Raw genomic sequence first — 20,046 nt, 5'->3', positions numbered from 1 at the left:
ACATAAACATCTTATTCAGATGCTTTGAATTTTGAATTTATCATTGATTATTATACTTGATCATTATTTAAATATTTTATTTTGTCTTATACAATTCACAATCATTTTAGACTTGAAATTGCACCCTAAGTATATTTAAAATATATTAAAAAATTTTATTCACAGTTTATTTGTATGAGTATTTTATGGTGAAAAATAATATAAATAATAACTTATACATTGAAGTTTGTTCAAAATAATCTCTTTGCAATGAGTATTGCTTTTAACTTTGATATTCATTTGATATAATTATACTCCTTTTTGTTCCAACTTTTAGTGAGTATTCACTTTCCTAAATTTTTTAAAGACTACATTTTCTTATGTTTTTTTTTAAAATACTTAATTAAAAGGTATTTGTATTTTAAATGATAAATATTTTTACTTTTTACTACAGTTAATTTCTTTAGTTTCTATCATGAGTCTATACCAGTTTTATTGAACTGTCATTATTTTGTATGTCTCATTCACATTGGCTATTTTATAGGATATTTATGCAATAGAAGTCTATTTATAAACTACTATCCTTATTATAAAATATAATATCTATAACAAATATTTGTAATTTAAACTTTTTTCTTTTGGTAAGATCCAGTCGTATCTTCCAATCCTAAACATTTTAACATTAGCCTGATTTAAATTTAAAAATTAGATAAGAGTCCTTCATATGTGTGTGCACAAGTGCAGATTATTTGTGTGTTATATCTACAAAAATTTTTGGGAAAATTAATTGGCCTATAGGCCATAGCGATGTAAGTTATAATCACTTAATCACTGTTAGTTACAGGCTGGCCAAGCCAATTCTTTATTTAATAAAAGTACATAAAATTAATTTGAACAAATTTTTCTGTTAGATAATTGATACTTCCAATACTTGTACTTAGTTTACAACAAAAAGATACTTTGTCAAAATTATGAACTGTAATAACAATAACAAACCTACTTGTATAACATAAAATTAATAATTTTAGCTCAAAATTTATTTGTCGATTGTAAAATAATAGGCTACTTTATTCTGTATGCTGCATTTAAAATTATAGTCTACAGTTTATAGTTTGATGCCTAAGACCTCTTTTGTATCTCCCTTTTCTTTATAATGCCACTGGTTATACTTAATAGTTAATATTTTACAACAGATAGGTTAAAATAAACAAGTAATTAGTTATTACTAACTTTTACTTTTAGATATAAAAGTGCATAAGTGAAGATTTCAATTTCTATATACTTTAAATACTATACAATTATTGATAGATTATACTGTTTTAATCTAATAGAAAATCAAGGTATAGTAAAGTACTGCATGCACACCCAAATTAATTTTACTCATAATTTTATATAATTATCATAATATTATAATTATAAAATTGAATAGCATTAATAACATAAAATAATTTCCTATAATTTGAATTAATTCTTATTGTTTATAAAATCATATTAATTTTTCATTCTGTGCTTAGTTTAGATATTTAAATAAATTTTTAATAGTTTGTTGTTTTATTATTACTAATAATTTGTGTTGTGTATTGTACGTGTATTAATTAATATACATACATATTTATAAACTGAAAATATGATTTTATCTACATTTCATAAAAATAAAATAGCTGATTTAAATTTATTATATTTATGAAATTTGATTATGAACAGAAGGGACAAAAACTACAAAAGTTTAGAGTATACTGATTATTTAAATATTTCATAATATCTCTTAAAATTAAATTAATAATTAATATTACAGCTGTATAAAATATTACATTTTATTTAGTGTATTTTAGTTTTTTTTTCTTATTAATAATAGTTAGAAGTTAGAATTTGATGAAGAAATTGGTTTTCTGTTATATTTTAGAAGAACATAACAAATATATATGAGACATGACAATTCAGATATATTTTTTTAATTAACCGTGTTGATTATTAGAGAATATTTTTTGTGTTTGATATGACTTATATAGTGTATGCCAGCCGATCTTCTTGGGTCGTATAATCGCACAATTTGAACCAGACATTCCATCAGATCAGTCTTCTCATCTTGGGATATTTTATGGTATTTGCTTGTTGGGAGCAGTTGCGTTCAAGACTTTTGGTTTCACCGCCTACGATATGCTCACCACGCATATGGGCATGAAGATGCGCGTGTCAACGTGTTTTCTCATTTATAATAAGGTACCTTTGCGGTCCTTTCTCAATAAGAATATTTAATTAACTCAACACAAGTGTGATTGCTTAATGCATTTTCCTGGCAAACAAAAGATAGCATTTTTATCTAATTTTGAGTATGAATTAAATGTTTTAAGAAAATAAAGTTATTCTACATTTGTTTTGTACACTATAGTTGGTTCCAATAACTGAAAACAACTTTTTAATATAAATGTTGACTGTAATTTTATTCCTATTTTTGATAAATACCCTTTTTCAAGTTCATAAATTAAAGTTATTTCTTGTTATATACTAGCATAATTAATAATTCTTCAATACATATTTTTACTTATTTATTTGTTATAGAGATTTACGTGCTTAAGATAGTATTATTATTAAACCTATCCATATCCGCATTTCTAATACAATCAATTATTAATGTTATATTTATGCTGATATTATTGAAATTAAATATAGTAGTATAAATTCTTTATAATGAACAATTATAAATTATGGTAAACTATTTATTTGATTAGTTAATTCAATAAAATTACAATATAACACTTAAGTGTTGTTTAAATTTAAATAAATTTCAGTTTAGATTATAAAATTATTAACATTTTATAAACATTTTGTAAACTGTATTTCAATCAATCCAAATTTGCACTTTATTCTTATTTATACTTTGTATATAATTTTATTGTTATTGTTCTTCAATAAATATTAAATGTATATTATGTTTGGTCAGAAATAACTATAATTTTTATTTTGATATTGATGTACTGACATAATCATTTAAATTACTGCATATGCATACTGGTTGCAAAAGACAATAAATATTATAACATATTCTATGAGCAATATTTCAAATTACAATTATTGCAATAATTTAACATTTTGTTTCTAAGCGGGACTATCTAGATCAATATTTCCTTAATAGGCTACTATTAGTTCAATAAAATAAGCTTTTGTAATGTTATCTTTTGCTAGTCAACTTGGTCAACTTACTAAATTGCTATTTTTTTTTTATTGCTATTGCATTGAATTTTGTTTCTTTTAATATTTTTGTGTGTTTTGTGCTTTTTTAACATGTGTAAAAAATAATTTTATGTTTAGTTAGATATTTAGATTTTACATTAAAAAAAAATAAAAAAAAAAATACTAAAATAGGCAATGCATTAAATATCTATCAAGTTGTATAGATTATTATATTCACATCTAAAATATAGTAGATTTTAAATATTTAGATTATTAGTTAGTTAAAATATTATATTTTAATAAATAAATAATATTTGGGGTTTTATTAATTTATCAATTTTTAATGTTGAAATATATATTTAACATTTACCATGACATCATATGGTTTTATTAATATTTGTATGTATGTATATTGTAATGTATTGGCAACTATACTTAATTATATAAATTATTAGTTAGATATAAAACCTAAAATAAACATTATTTGCTTATAATACTTTTACATTATTATAATTCCATAAAAAAGCTAAAATCTACAAATTAGAAAAATAATATATTAAATAACAAAAATAGTTTTTTTTTAAGTTTAAAATTTAGTTAGCTTTTTATGAGTACTAATGTGATAATAATAAATAACTTATAATCTAAATTATAAACATGTTATTAAATATCATGTCCATTTAATTTATCAAATTCTTGTATGGTTACTTCTTACGCTTCTAATAAATTTTAAAATTGCCTTCACATCATTTTATTTTGTATACTTGACAAGGATTTTAATTTGTGTAATTTTGCAGTAACGGTTTTGAGAGGGGTTGATGGTGGTGAATGGTGATCACTCTTCTTCCTTTGGACTTAGTTTCCTTGATAATTATTTTAAATTTTAAAATATAACATGAATTTATTCTAACTAAGTAAACTTGGAAAGTTTAGCTAGAGGACGAATACAACTTTTTGTGCCATTGTACTAAATTTGGGGTGAAAACTCTTTTTTTAATGTTTTGTCTAAACCGCTTATGTATTTCTGGCGACTGGCGTAGGACGTTAATTGTCACAAGATGCTTGGTCGGTTCAATGCCTACATTAGTATGTGACCAAGCAACTGTTTGAAATTTGATAGATATGCTGGTTAATATTCATTATTTGATTAACAAACACATAACAACATTTTTTTGATTTATTCTATGCAATTTATAGTCTAGATAATTTATCGATGTGGGTGGGTTTAGTTTAATGTTTTATATATTTTTTTAATTTTGGTCTATGGTAAGTAAAAAAAGAAGAATTGTATATTGTTTAAATCTAGACGTTTAGGATATTATTGTTTGTATACAATTTATTATTCAGGTCCACGATTGAAAATATTATTCTGCCTATTTATTATTTGTATAGAACATAATAGGATTATGTATTTTTGTATTAATATTTTAATTTACAACAGAATGAGCAATGTGTTTTATATTTTATTTATATGTACCTATATATATGTGTGTGTGTGTGTGTACCTATGTAGAATGTCTCAGCCTCTGCTCATTGGCGGACTGTTAGCATATTTCGACCCTGATGAGTCCAGACATACCGACTTGAGACATGCATATTATTATGCATTTGGTTTGGTGTTAAGCATGTTTGCTACACTGGTCTTGTATCATTCAACACAATTAGAAATCATACATTGCGGGATGAAGATGCGTGTTGCCTGCTGTTCATCAATATTTTATAAGGTACATAACTTCTCAACAAAAGTTGACAAGTTTTTTTTTATTTGATTATGTGAGTTCTTTGAAAGCTTTGAAAAGAACACATCTTGTTCTATTTCTGATTACTTACTCAAAATTAATTATACTTTTTTTATAGTTAACGTGTTATTACTATTATTATTCAAACATGTATGAAACAACGATATACTATTATATTTATTATTGTGACGAGTAATCTCTTGTTTGTTATCTTTATCTAATTAGCCAAATATACAAACAATATAGATTGATATGAATAAACTATACAGGAAATGTTATATAGTATACCTATTACCTACGTCCTACGTATTATATAGGTTATTTTTGTCGATGCTATTACACTTGAACAATTTGTTTTGTAATACCTAATTAATAAATAAAATTAAGATAACATATTAAGTCTTAACACGCGATAATGTGAATGAAAATAAATAATCTCACTGTTAAAACTATTTATTATTAGATCCATTTTTATAGATCTAATCGTTATAATAATAATTTTCTAATTGATGTTATTTATTTCTTAGCTGATTAATTTTATCGTTTATAATTTTTTATTAGGTTTTTAATTGTATCTTACTGTTTTTTGATTTTCTATTGGTAAATTTGGTTAATCAATTTAGGAACTTAAAATAAAAATGTTCTATACCTATTGTGTAAAAACAGTGACATTTTTTATGTAGAATCAAAATAATATATAATCTTGTAATTAACTGTGTAGGTAGTAAGAACTTTTTATAATTTCGTTATTATTACAAATCTTATATTGGTCTATTATTTTAAAATTCTGACTAATGATAAAATCAAAGTAATGAATACATGATTTTTGATGCATACATTTTAGTATATTACATATTTTTACCCGTTAAATTTATGTAATTGTTTCATTTTACTACAAAATAGATTACATTTTATCTATTCTATGATTCTACCGAAATGAAATATTTTTCCTGTGTTTTTTCTACAAAAAATAATTTTGTTTGTTTTAATTGAATATTTATTTGCAAATCTGATTCATTATATTTTAATTATTATTACTAAATATTTTCTTCATGTAACAACTTAAATGAATTAAAAAATAAAGATATATTTGGATCACTCATATTTATTATTATTTATTATTTTATTTCATAGTGAATGTACTTTTTATGAAACAATATGTGAGTACATTTCTTGTATACCTTATGCAAATTTGGTTTGTGTGATATTTGTTTTATATCTTACAAAATAATAACTTATCTAATGTCTTTTTTTTAAGTATTTGTAAATCTACTTGTGAAGCGCATGGACTATACACAATATATTATGTCTTTATTTAGTCAAGTAGGTAAATTTTAATTTCTATATTTAGGACAAAATTATACTTGAATATAATTTTCTTTATTATTTTCATATTTTTGGTTTCAAAAATTGCTCTTCCAAGATTTTGGATAGATATAATTAAACATTTTTTCACATATCTACGTACATTATAATATACACTTACCTGTAGGCTGTAACCTACCAACATTATCAAAAAGTTATTACAATAATAATGTGTATATATTAAATTGTGTGTAAATAAACTGTAAATTATTTGTGCATGTTGTTTGAGCTTTAATAATATTTTAACGTAGAAAATAAAATATTTGATTTTTTTGCATGGTTTGTGTTTTATAATATTGTATTGTATATATATACACATGTATATAGTGCTAAAAGAAATATTAATATTGTTATTAGATTTTATTTTAAATATTATTATGTATTGAATTATGATATATTAGTTAATTTAGCAATATAAATATTGTGAACAAGTATATATAAAAAAAAAAAATAAGACATTTATTATGTATAGGCATTACGGCTAAGTAAAACTGCTCTTGGTGAAACCACGGTCGGTCAAGTTGTAAATTTATTATCAAATGATGTAAATCGATTCGATATAGCAGTTATATTTCTGCACTATCTATGGATCGGTCCACTAGAAACTATCGTGGTTACATATTTTTTGTGGCAAGAAGTAGGCGTGTCGTCAATATTTGGAGTAGGCGCGTTACTTATGTTTATTCCTTTACAAGGTTTGTAAAATAATATTTAAAAAGCCGAATACCGCAATAATATATAAATGTACCTAATATAATAGCGTGCACCTCCATAGGTTACCTATTATTGGGTTTGATATTTAATAAAATAAACAAATGTTCAACTTTTAGGCTGGTTGGGTAAAAAAACTTCGGAACTTCGACTGAAGACGGCTATCCGGACTGACGAAAGAGTTCGTTTGATGAATGAAATCATTTCGGGCATACAAGTAATTAAAATGTATACTTGGGAAAAACCTTTTGCCTACCTTGTACAATATGCTAGAAAGTACGTTGATATATTAAACTTAATAGGCTGTAATTTGGTAAAAATAAATACAACTTGTTTAAAATTATTTATAATTTATATTTCGTAATGTTAGGAAAGAAATTCAACAAATTAAGGGATCCTCTTACATAAGAGGAGTTTTGTTATCATTCATAGTATTTCACACTAGAATTGCATTGTTCTTCAGTATTTTGTCGTACGTGCTGCTTGGAAATTTTATCACCGCCCAAAAAGTATAAATTGATGCAATTAAAATAATAGTTGTTTTACTGGTATTAAAATAATACAACATTTAAATTACATTTTCATGTTTTTAGGTTTTTGTCATAACTTCGTACTACAATATATTGCGAACAACGATGACAGTATTTTTCCCTCAAGGTATTGGACAAATAGCCGAGATGTTAATATCTATAAAACGCCTTCAAGTATGAATAATTTCATATTTATTTTAATAATAATTAATTTATACTCAATAAATATATTTTAAATTATGTATGTATTTTTTTTTTAGAATTTTCTATTGTATGAAGAAAAAAATAATCAAGTGGCAAATCGTTCAAAAGCTGACAAAGCTTCTAATGGTGTTAGAAAACCAATCATTATTAATGACAACGATACATCCCCACTGAACGACCAAACTAACCCTGAACAATCAGCCAATTTAGGAATAGTTGTTTCTAATGCTACAGCTAAGTGGACAGATGCTCAAACTGAAAATTCTTTAGAAAATATCAATCTAACCGTAAAACCTGGTAGATTAGTCGCAGTCATTGGTCCTGTAGGAGCCGGAAAAGTAAAATTTACGAGAACTATGAATTATTAGAAATCCGGTTATAATATTATAATATATATTACAGAGTTCATTATTACATGCAATTTTACGAGAATTACCTCTTTCCGAAGGAAATATTTCAGTGCGTGGTGTAGTATCGTATGCATCGCAAGAACCGTGGTTATTTGCCGGATCAGTTCAACAAAATATTTTATTTGGTTTGCCTATGGACAAAGAACGTTATAGAAAAGTAACTAATCAACAAAATGTTCTGATCCATAATAATAATTTGTATACTTATTTGTTTGTAAACTAGGTTATAAAAGTATGTGCTTTGAAAACAGATTTTGAGCAATTTCCTTATGGTGATAGAACAATTGTAGGAGAAAGAGGAGTTTCACTAAGTGGTGGACAAAGAGCAAGAATTAATTTAGCTAGGTAAGTTCAGTTAATAGCTTGCAGCAAAGCAAGTTTATAATAATTATTAACAGTAGTTTTAGATTCTGAGCGGAGCGATAATTGTATTGATTTTACAATAATGTGTTTTTTTTTCTATTATCACCTGTTGGGATAGTAAAAATGTTTTGATTTTCAACTTGGGGAGGGGGGTTCTAGTGAAAAAAAAACTAGTTAGTAAATACTTCAGAGTAAAAAATTCTCAGTTGCTTTCTTAATGATGGGTAAAAACAAAAAAAAAGTAAATAAAAACTTGAATTTTTACGCTAAAGCAGTTTTTGACCAAACTAATTTACTTATTTTATTATAGTTTATTTAAACATGAATAATTGTAGAAATTTATTTTCACCATGTTTAAATTATTTTCTATACATCGTATAATTTTTAAAATATTTTGAATTTTTTTGAGCTATTTAAAGGTTTCTCATAATTTTGTTATCATTAGAAATTTTAATAAAAGTTAGCGTAAATCTATAAAAAAATTTTATAAGCATTTGAAGATAGAATTTCTTCAGTCGTTAAAATTAGCAAATTATTTTGTGCTGGTTAAAAATTCATAACAAATGTATAATAATGCCTAAGATTTGAAAATTGAATAAAAAATTTTTTTTTAAGTTTTGTGCCTTTATAAAAAAAAAAAACAAAATTTCTGCTGAAGTCAAATGAATTTTTTATGATCGTTTGAAGTTTAAATTTTTTCTACATTGCTTATTCGCCCGTAAAATAACTATTTCTCTTCAAACTTTTTTTTTTATTTTGTTGTAATTCGAAAACAAATTTTATTTTTGATTCTATTGAGTTATTTATAGGCATGAGAAATTTTCAATTTTTTTTACAGTATTTTCTATAAATTACGATTTAAAATTTGTTGCTTGAAAACTGAATACAAGATCAAGTTATCTTTATATCTGTATAAATATAAAAATACATATGTATGCCAAATTTTGTTTAAGTATTATATACATTTTAAGTTAAAATTTTTACAAAACCACAACAATTTACAAACTAGAAGTGTTTTTCAGTAAAAAATTTAAGGTTTGAAAGTTAAATACAATATTCCTCATTTAGTTCAAATTGGAACTAAAATTTCTAAATAATATTAAACACAATTATTTTTTATAGACTTTTGATGTTCAAATTTTGACTAAATGATATATTTCAATGATGTATATTGATTATATTAAAATATTATAATTTAAAAACATTATTCACGGAGATTCAAAACTTTTACGTGTATTATGAATTTTATTTTACATAATGACATTTAAAAAAAATTAAGATATTATCTAAGTATATCTTAAACTTATTCAAACCGTTTTTTGGAAGATATTATTGACTTAAAAGTTATTAACAATAACATAGTATGGTTTAATTAAATTAGTCTACTATACTATTAAATGAAAAATAAGTTTTTTTAATTGCATTATCAAAAAACATTATAAAATATTCCTAGTGATATAGGCTGACAGATCATCACCGCTCAATATTGTTTTTTGTGCATAATTATGTATCAATGTATTCTAATTTAACATATTAATTTATAGTGACCCACTCGACACCTACTGTACAGCAGAGCGGTAACCTTATTTTATCTACATTTTTATTTGATTAAAATAAATATATTATTAAATTAAAAGTTATTATATGTCACTGTTGGCTATGTTTCTAATGTTTTATCCTATTAAATGTAGTAGTTAGTGAGTAATATACAAATATTGAAGTAATTTTCTTATCTTCTACAAGTTGAATAAGAAACTTTATCAGCTATAAATATAATCCTTACACCATATTACAATTAAATTGTTATTTTTTTATTTTAGATAATTCAAAATTTTATACTTCTTTGTTACAGAGCTATTTATAAACCAGCAGATATTTACTTATTGGATGATCCTTTATCTGCTGTGGATACTCATGTTGGCAAGCATTTATTTGAGATATGTATTAAAGGTAATTTTGAGTACAAACTAAAGTTATCACAAATAATTGTCAACAATTCAATTTTTAGGTTATCTGAAAGAAAAGACTTGTATTCTGATTACTCATCAGTTACAATATTTAACTAAAGTTGATCAAATTGTTTTAATGGAAAATGTAAGTATTATTGAATATAGAATTATATGATTTATACATTTTCGTATTATATAAGTTATGAATGATAAATAATTAAATAAATAATGATTAATGAGTCTATGTATATTTTTTTAGGCAAATATATTAGCTGAAGGTTCATATCAGGAACTTCAAGCTTCTGGTTTAGACTTTACAAAATTGCTTGGATCTTTAGTAGATACAACTGTTGTATCAGATAATGAATCTAGTTCTAAATATGCAAGTACACATACATTAAGTCCCCGAACTATTTTATCAAGACAAGTTTCTATTCAAAGTGTTGCTTCGTCTATTGACGAGAGCAAACTTGGAACTCAGGAAGAACCAATTGAAGTAGCTGAAACTCGTTCATCTGGAAATATTTCACTTACTGTATACTCATCATATTTTTCTGCTGGTGGAAATGTTTGTAAAATATCATTTTTATTGTTCATGTGTGTTTTTACCCAAGTTTTAGCATCTGGTGGAGATTATTGGATAACATATTGGTACTGTGCTATTATTACCTTGGTATTTATTTTATTATATATCAAATTTTATTTTTAGGGTTAATTTAGAAGAACTTGTTTTTCGTAATACAAGTAGTGTAAATGATGATTTATTGACATCCAATGATAATAATAGTACAACTACATCAACAACTAGTGTTATATCTAATAAATTATTATGGTGGACAATTTCACGGCAAACTTGTGTCATAGTTTTTGCTGTCTTAACATTTTCTATGATATTAGCCACCCTAGTTAGGTCTGCTACATTTGTGTCAGTTTGTATGAGAGCGTCTATGAATCTGCACAACAAAATGTTTAATGCTATAACCAGAGCCACAATGTATTTTTTCAACACAAATTCATCTGGTAAAAATTGTGTATATTATTGCATATTAATAAGTTATACATAATCTATTTATTTTGTTTTATTAGGACGAATTCTCAACCGATTTTCAAAAGATATGGGTGCAATTGACGAAATGTTACCTGTGGCTTTAATGGATTGTATACAAGTAATATTAATATTTACTTAATCAAAAATGTATGAAACAAAATCCTATTGATTTATGATTATTATAGATTGGATTAACACTGTTGGGAATCATTATCGTTGTTGGTCTAGTTAATGTTTATCTTATGATACCAACATTTATAGTTGGAATAGTCTTTTACAAAATTCGAGTTTTCTATTTGTCGACTTCTCGAAGTGTCAAACGATTGGAAGGAGTTAGTAAGCACACAGGAGTATTAAATAACTTAATTTAAATTAATTAAACACCTATTTTTGATATTTTGAAATAATGTAATGTTTTAAAATTGATTTTATTTTTTTTTTTGTCATAAAAAATAGCACGAAGTCCTGTATTTGCACATTTAAATGCATCTTTACAAGGTTTAACAACAATTAGAGCATTTGAAGCAGAACAAATTTTATCTAAAGAATTTGATAACCACCAAGTTAGTAAAAATAGCTATAGTTTTTTTTTATATTTAAATGTTTATTATTTCAACAATTTTAGGATTTACATTCTTCAGCATGGTATTTATTTATATCTTCAAGTAGAGCATTTGGTTTTTGGTTGGATATGGTCTGCCTTATCTATATAAGCGTAGTAACATTCAGCTTCTTAGTTATAGGCAGCAGTAAGTTTTAAAAAAAATAATCTTAAAATAATACATTTGGTTTATATGTTGTAAATGCTATTTATTTAATTTAATTTTAGATACATTTGGAGGAAATGTGGGTCTGGCTATTACTCAAGCAATTGGATTGACTGGCATGTTCCAATGGGGAATGAGACAATCAGCAGAGTTGGAAAACCAAATGACATCAGTTGAAAGAGTATTAGAATATACCAATGCCCCACAGGAAGCTGCTCTTGAATCACCCCCGGGTAATTTTAATAAAATTGTTAACCAAACGTAAATCAAATGACACTGAGTATGATGTTTTGTAAATAATTGTTTCTAGAGAAAAAACCATCAAAGGAGTGGCCTCAGAAAGGACAAATTATGTTTAAAAACTTTTATTTACGTTATAGCCTAGATTCACCACATGTTTTGAAAGATCTCAATATTAAAATTGAATCAATGGAAAAAGTAATTTGTAGTACTAAATCATACTTTTTAAAACAGTTATTAATGACCAATATTATATTTAGATCGGAATTGTTGGTAGGACTGGTGCTGGAAAGTCGTCCTTGATAGGAGCATTGTTTAGATTAGCTGTGAATGAAGGTTCAATTTTTGTTGATGATTTAGACATTAATGATTTGGGACTACATGAACTTAGATCCAAACTTTCCATCATTCCTCAGGAACCGGTTTTGTTTTCAGGAACAATGCGAAAAAATTTAGATCCTTTTGATGAATACCCAGATCATGCTCTTTGGAATGCTTTAGACGAAGTAATGATTAATATGTATTTTTTTTTTATTTTAATACTAATGCAATTAGTGATGCTTATGCTTGAATAATAGTTACAATTCTCAAATTAATTATTATACTATTGTTTAAGGTTGAACTTAAGGATGCAGTTGAAGATTTACCTGGTGGCCTGAACTCAAAAATGTCTGAAGGTGGTTCTAATTTCAGTGTTGGTCAAAGACAATTAGTCTGCTTAGCTAGAGCTATAGTGCGAAACAATAAAATCCTGGTGTTGGACGAAGCCACTGCCAATGTTGATCCACAGTAATAAATAAATTTCAAAACAATAATTGTCTATCGATACTATAAAATATCCAAACTATATGATTTCCTTGTTTTATTTTCACAGAACTGATGCATTAATTCAAAATACAATTAGAAATAAGTTCAGATTGTGTACAGTCTTAACAATCGCTCACCGTTTGAATACTGTTATGGATTCAGACAAGGTTCTTGTAATGGATGCTGGTAAAATGGTTGAATTCGATCATCCCCACAATTTGTTGAAAAACAAGGATGGGTTTTTGTACAAAATGGTGGATCAAACCGGAAGGGCTACAGCTGAATTGTTGCATAGTGTAGCTGCCGAGGTAATATATTTTATAATTCTCTATTTTTGTTTGATAGTATCAAAATGTGTGCATATCTAATGTTGATTTAATAAAATTAAATTTTTTGTCACGACAGAGTTATAGAACCCAGCAGTTGACTAGAGAATCTCCAATCAAACTAATTGATGAAGATGTAGATGACACAAATAGAAATACCTAGTTATTTTTCTTTCCAAAATTATTAATATTAATCACATGATGCCTTACATAATACATTATTATTATAAAACATTTTTTTAATGACCATGATAATTGTTCACAATGTCAAAATTGCTATGTTATTTTAAAAGAATTTTGTACAACAAGTTTATCATCCTACATTTATGTTTCAAATTCAAATCAAATTAGTTTTATTTAGTCAATGTGTTAGTATTTACAAGACATTTAAACATTTTATTTTATGGTTTAAATTGTATACTATAGGGATATAAGTAAGTTGTTGTCTGTTAAATTCTACATGTTTATTTTGTTAAAATAAAGATGATCACTTTTGTACTTAAGTGTTACTTATTTTTACCGTTCCAAACAATTTCATAATGTACACATTACTTTCAAATTAATTTAATACAATATAGCAATTTATATAATACATGCTATGGCTATGATGTATAGCTAGGTATATAAGTTGTATAATTAATGTCAATAATTAATTTTAAGTGATTATTTGAAATATTTAATACCTTTTCCTATAACTCTTAAAAATATTTGTACACTTAGTTTTTGGCTGTTCTTTGGAGTTTTAAATCAAGTCTTTCAAACTATATATAAGTATACTTTTGCAAGCATTTCTGTGGTATATATAAGAAAACCTATTTTAACTTCTTTTACCTACAAACTTTATTTTAAATGTTATTCAATTAAATTAATTAAATACAATGTTTATATTTCATCAACTTTTGTACCAATACAACTAATGATGGGATAATAAATTGATAACATATGCATTTGTTTTTAAATTAGTTTGAGATCAATCAACTTCCTTTCTCAAATTTAAACTGTTAATCCCTTTTAAATTTTATTTAAAATGTTTAAACTGTTTATACAGGATTAAAAAAAGAAAATCTAAAATATAAGGTGATCAAGTAAACTTTTTAAACTTTATACCAAATTTAAATATGTTTTCAGATAATTCTTATCACATGATTGTAACCATGGTCAAAATGTACCTATATGTTTTCGTATAAATTACTACTCGTTGACTACAGGTTGGCGATATATGTGCATTTACTTGAGTAAGTCACTGTTTCTTTTATATTACAATTAACAGTTGCATATAAGTAAAACGTGAATCCAACTTCTCCCTTGTATTCTAAATAAGTAGGTCTCTCTCTCAAAGATCTGTATTAGGGTCAACGTTGTTTAATATTTATTGCCATGACATACACACACCATAGTATAGTTAGCAACGTATGCGCTTGTAGCCAGAAATCAAAATCGTAGGTGAAATTATACATTTGTTAAAGGCTAGACCAAAATATAACTTTAAATTTTAGTGAATTTGCTCTCCAATACTGTCACTTATACACTTATAATTCAAATAGGTTAATCATAATATGTGTATCATTATATTAATTTTATTCAATTTCATGTTTTTTTAATAATATAGGTTGTAGTTTTTGGTTTAATGTTATCTAGTGTATTATTTATTTTATGTGATTTAGAATATAAAAGTTATTATTTTAGTTACCTATAGTATAAAAGTTTTATACAATTTGTAGATCTTACACATACTGTCTTACTCTTTTGTTCTGTTTGTAGGCACTTTCAATGTCATATCTTATGAAAATCTGTGCATTTATAAATTTTTTTGTTTTCTTGCAATACAAACATTTTCTTAGACAAAAAAAGTTAATTTTCTTCACAAAATTATGGTTTATATCCATTTTTTAAAGACTATGCGCAGGAATTCTATGTAAGTTAAATCAATGAATAATATTAACTGATTGTTTATGTTGCTAATAGTTTCACACAAATAGGTAACGTAATTAATTATTCTTATTTTAGTCTGATAATATTTTATTTTTTAAAAATATTGTTTACATTAAACATTCTTGTTTTATTAAATAGAAATGACAAACAATACTAATGTGATTGGTCAAACTCTATAGATACATGGGTGTAATATAATTTACTGAAGTAGTCAGTGCCGCAATTACCGGGTGTTGGGGTGCAAAAAACCCCCGGGCCTCGGGTGGCTGGACCCCAAATTATTTCATAATAATAGGCCCGTGACTGAACTATTTGGAACTCTTTTCTAAGTATTATTATGGTTACAATTTATTATATGTCTCATCAATATGAAAAATGTTTAGACTATAAGAGAATTATAAATCAATAATGCTATAATAATAACTGTTACAGTGTTACGCGTCGTGAAAACAAGTATTTCGAATCACAAAACGATTTCATTTAACGTTGTTACTTTATTTAATACTATATAACTATATGTGTTGTGTTGTCTTGAATGTTTAAAAAAGCACGACCGAATACGTCCGTTACGCCGGTTACATATATACTGACGATTATTGAGCTTCGTGCGATATGATCGCCGAGCTGAGCTTATCGCATACGGTCGACACGTACCGAACAATAACAATTCTGTGAATTAAGAAATTAAATAATTTATTCATTATCTAAAAATAGAAGGATTTTGTATAAAATTAACGTATGTCTAATGACTAATAGTTTATTGCACCGTACCATCCTCCATAAAACGTTTCATATAAGTATATTATATAATATATATAATATAAGGTAATTTTTTAAGCATGCACACCTCATTTTTATGCTTAAATTATTTTTCCACTCAAACCCCACCCGCAATATAGATAAATACTTTCACCTAAAATTATTATTATTTGAGTAGTCTTAGAGTTAAATCACTTATTACAAAAATTATAGAAGGTAATATTTTTGAGCGAATTATATTCCTATTGGTTTTATATTTTATTGTTATTTGATTTTGAATTCGACTTTCAAAAAAACAAGAAAATGAAAATTTTCAATAATGTTTGAAATTTTTGAGACAATATTTAGACAAATCGATATGTCATACCCTCAAAAATATTATTTTTTATCGTTTTTGTAATTGGTGATTTTACTCTAAGATTAGGTAAGTACTTAAAAACAAAAAATAACGACTCTGTCTTTATAAATACGTTTTGTCTATATTTTGCATGAGCCAGACAGAGAAATCAAACAGTGCACTGACATCCTCTTAACAATTTATTGGATACTATCAAAGTAAAACAATAAAATAAAAATTATATTCTATAAATTTAATTCTATATTCAATAAATCAAATTTGAATTTGACTTTCCTTTAATAAGCTTCGACGAATTGAAACTTTCTGTAGTTAACGGTCATTCCTATACATAGATCGCTAGCAGCACAGAAAAAAGCATTATTTAATACACGTCGTATATACAAAATGAGTTGATGATGGTGTATAAATCATAAAGTGTTGTCTTACAAAGGGAATATTTATATGTTTATTTAGGTATGTTGCTGACCAACAGCAGGCAGATAGTAATCTACAAATACAAGTACCTCAACTTATTAACTATCAAATCAAATATTATAATTTATAATAAATAATATTTGAATATTCATATAATATAATCATATACAACATAATAAAATCATAATTGCCGACCACTATGTCAAAACGATAAATTTTCCGACTAAAATGAACCAGGTATCTTGAGAGGGAAAGGGTGTAGGTAATACCCCCACGCCCCCCATTAAATTCGATCCTGCACACATAACGATTATAAAATAATATTATATATTGTAAAATCAATACATTTATTGTTCGGTGTTCGGCTCAGAATTAATAAAAAATAAATTTTTAAATTATGACAATAATTAACCATATTTCAATTTAATATAAGTCTGGTTATCGTGATAAATGGCTAGGTTAAATTCACTAACACGTGTCGTAAGAACGGTATAACCTTTGTATCTTTTGTCTCTTTGAGGTTCGTACGTGCCAAGTTGGCTCGGTTCGTGGCTCGTGCAGTCGTGCTTCATGCTAATTTTTGGTTTTATATCTAGACCTTAGTTAACAGTTATATATTAGTTTATATACCTAATTAGTAATAACTAATTACTAATTACTATAATGTTTTATTTAAAAAAAATTCAATTAGTTTTTTTATGTCATACACGTACATTGTACAATTTTGTTTCAGCAATGTGAAACAACTATAAATTTATCAGAACGTAAATAATATTATATTTTATTTATTAAATTGTTATTAATTCATAAATTTGTAATATTCGTATTATATTCAATTTTGATTTGTAATGTTTAATCTGTCACATAAAGTTATTATAAAATAAATTAATGACTTACTGCAGTTTTGACTTTAGTTTGAGATGCAATGTATATACATTATATAGTATAATATACTATTGAATATTGATAACATACAAGCACTACGTCATACAGATAATACTTGCGTCCGAGCCACTGTAGCGCTCTAAAAAATAGGTAGCTATATACCAGCTAGATACGGGGTATCAAATATATTCATCTGTTTATTTTTTATGATTTCACGATTTTATTTAACTTTATTTGAATAAGCAAATAAAATTAATATTTTAATGAAACAAAATCCTATTTATGCTTCGGCGAGATAGGTTTCGGCAGGATATATTTGTGCAGGATATGTCACGATATATTAGGAGCCTTGTATTAATATTTCAGTCTTTTTGACCTAACGAATACGATTGTTGACAATTAAAAAAAAAAAAAAAAAGCTCTGATGAGTAAAAACTGAAATTTTTTGGCAAAATAGGATTCGAAAAAATGGCATTCGACCAAATGGGATTTGTTATCAATCCGTATACAACTGGTTTTTTATCGGTAAAGTGGGATTCGGCGAAATGGGACGATACCGTTTATAATTTGAGAGGTCTAAGGCTAATAAATACCTAATCCGTAATCATCATTGCACACGAATTGCATCCAGGTGCAGACATTTATGTAACGAATACATAAACACATTGCGTCCTAATGTAAAAAATTATTTTCTTTCAATTTTACACAGATTTAGGAGTTAGGACTGCGAATAGCAAATTATAATTATCGGTAGTTTAAAAATATTGAAATTTGGCGTTGTTATGCAATTAGCAGTACGCAATTGTAAGTAAAATGAAAACGTGAAGGTAGTAGGTTTAAATTATAGGAGTGCAATAATTAAAATAAAAAATAATAAATAAGTTATAAATATAAAATTAAAAAATGTTGTGTAAACATTTTAGTACAAGTATCTTTATTTTCACTATTAAATAAAAAAAATACCAGTGGTACATAATAATTATTTTTCAAGTTGTGAATTGTACAAAATTGTTTAAACAATTTTAGACAATTTTTAAGAGTTCCATTCATGAATATTGAATCAATTTCACTTAAAAATTTAAAAACCCAGACGCAATTCATGTAGTCGTTTAGATAAAGCTGGACGCAGTTCGCGTAATACCCACTTATCAATTTTTTTTTATTTCAAGACGCTATTCGTAATTATTAATTTTTCAAATAGGTATATTATATAATTATTAATTTATATTATCTGTTAGCCCTGTTAAACTCAGATAAAAATGTAGGTACCTACAGGAAATTAGGAGTATGTAGTAAAGATGGATAGGCAATTTTATAAATACATTTATATAAATAAATTTGTATAAGCACTAAGTTGAATATTTTGAAAAATTGATATTTTTACAAACAATTATCATTTTTATTTTTTATTGTATTACATCTTCAAACTAGAAATTAATTTTAAAATTAGCGATAAGTATTATAACAAATATAATTCTAGTATTATACTAAGCATTTTTTTCTCATAAAGGTTAAAAATCTTGAATAATGTTTTTTTTTGTATTTATAAAAGGTTATTAATACAGATTCATAATATTATAATATTATATAATATTTAATAAGTGTTATCTGACTTATACTGGCTATATATACTGGGTGTTCAATTTATTTAAGTTTAATTTTATTAGGAATTTATTTTTACACAATTTGATAAAGTTTTTAAATTCCACATCTATTTAAAAATAATCGAAAAATTACTATAATTTACATTTTATTGATTAATTATAGATTTTTTATGAAAGTCTTCGATAGGTAATTCATGTTTACCTATTTAAGGTTTAAAAAAATACATACTATATATTTTAAGAAAACATCAATGAAAAAATAGAATACTAGATTTGACTACTATTCACAAAACTGTAATAATGGAAGTTAACGCTTTATATTTATAAAAAAACCTAAAAACCATTATGTATTACATGGATATCATTGAATAAGTCAAATGAATCATACCTTATAACATATCATGTTCACGACCTAAGTGACCTAAGAGGACCAATAGTCTGTTTAGCTTCGTTTCATATTTTTATTTTTAAATCATAACAGGTAT

General features: G+C 25.4%; 1 protein-coding gene across 4 annotated transcripts in view; it reads left to right on the top strand.

Moving 5' to 3' along the window:
* LOC113549890 (probable multidrug resistance-associated protein lethal(2)03659) overlaps positions 1-14,107 on the top strand; it is a 37,969-nt gene extending 23,862 nt beyond the window's left edge. Inside the window, exons 1-23 of one of the 4 annotated variants that reach the window (XM_026951401.1) lie at positions 2,082-2,199; positions 4,664-4,874; positions 6,727-6,949; positions 7,085-7,241; positions 7,336-7,474; positions 7,559-7,669; positions 7,756-8,037; positions 8,102-8,266; positions 8,333-8,454; positions 10,325-10,422; positions 10,481-10,566; positions 10,681-11,072; positions 11,131-11,441; positions 11,508-11,587; positions 11,655-11,805; positions 11,926-12,032; positions 12,095-12,218; positions 12,299-12,469; positions 12,547-12,674; positions 12,737-12,982; positions 13,093-13,265; positions 13,351-13,591; positions 13,689-14,107. In XM_026951401.1, coding sequence (XP_026807202.1) covers positions 4,665-4,874; positions 6,727-6,949; positions 7,085-7,241; positions 7,336-7,474; positions 7,559-7,669; positions 7,756-8,037; positions 8,102-8,266; positions 8,333-8,454; positions 10,325-10,422; positions 10,481-10,566; positions 10,681-11,072; positions 11,131-11,441; positions 11,508-11,587; positions 11,655-11,805; positions 11,926-12,032; positions 12,095-12,218; positions 12,299-12,469; positions 12,547-12,674; positions 12,737-12,982; positions 13,093-13,265; positions 13,351-13,591; positions 13,689-13,772 — 3,801 coding nt within the window. In that variant the 5' untranslated portion in view covers positions 2,082-2,199; position 4,664 and the 3' untranslated portion in view covers positions 13,773-14,107. Of the gene's footprint in view, positions 1-1,988; positions 2,200-4,663; positions 4,875-6,726; positions 6,950-7,084; positions 7,242-7,335; positions 7,475-7,558; positions 7,670-7,755; positions 8,038-8,101; positions 8,267-8,332; positions 8,455-10,324; positions 10,423-10,480; positions 10,567-10,680; positions 11,073-11,130; positions 11,442-11,507; positions 11,588-11,654; positions 11,806-11,925; positions 12,033-12,094; positions 12,219-12,298; positions 12,470-12,546; positions 12,675-12,736; positions 12,983-13,092; positions 13,266-13,350; positions 13,592-13,688 lie in introns of those variants that run through there. The other 3 variants (XM_026951398.1, XM_026951399.1, XM_026951400.1) reach the window with 3 other exon arrangements.
* Positions 14,108-20,046: the final 5,939 nt, after the last annotated feature.

The sequence above is a fragment of the Rhopalosiphum maidis genome, chromosome 4 (genome assembly GCF_003676215.2).
Source record: "Rhopalosiphum maidis isolate BTI-1 chromosome 4, ASM367621v3, whole genome shotgun sequence".
NCBI lineage: Eukaryota > Metazoa > Arthropoda > Insecta > Hemiptera > Aphididae > Rhopalosiphum > Rhopalosiphum maidis.
This window is presented reverse-complemented; position numbering and strand designations above follow the sequence as displayed.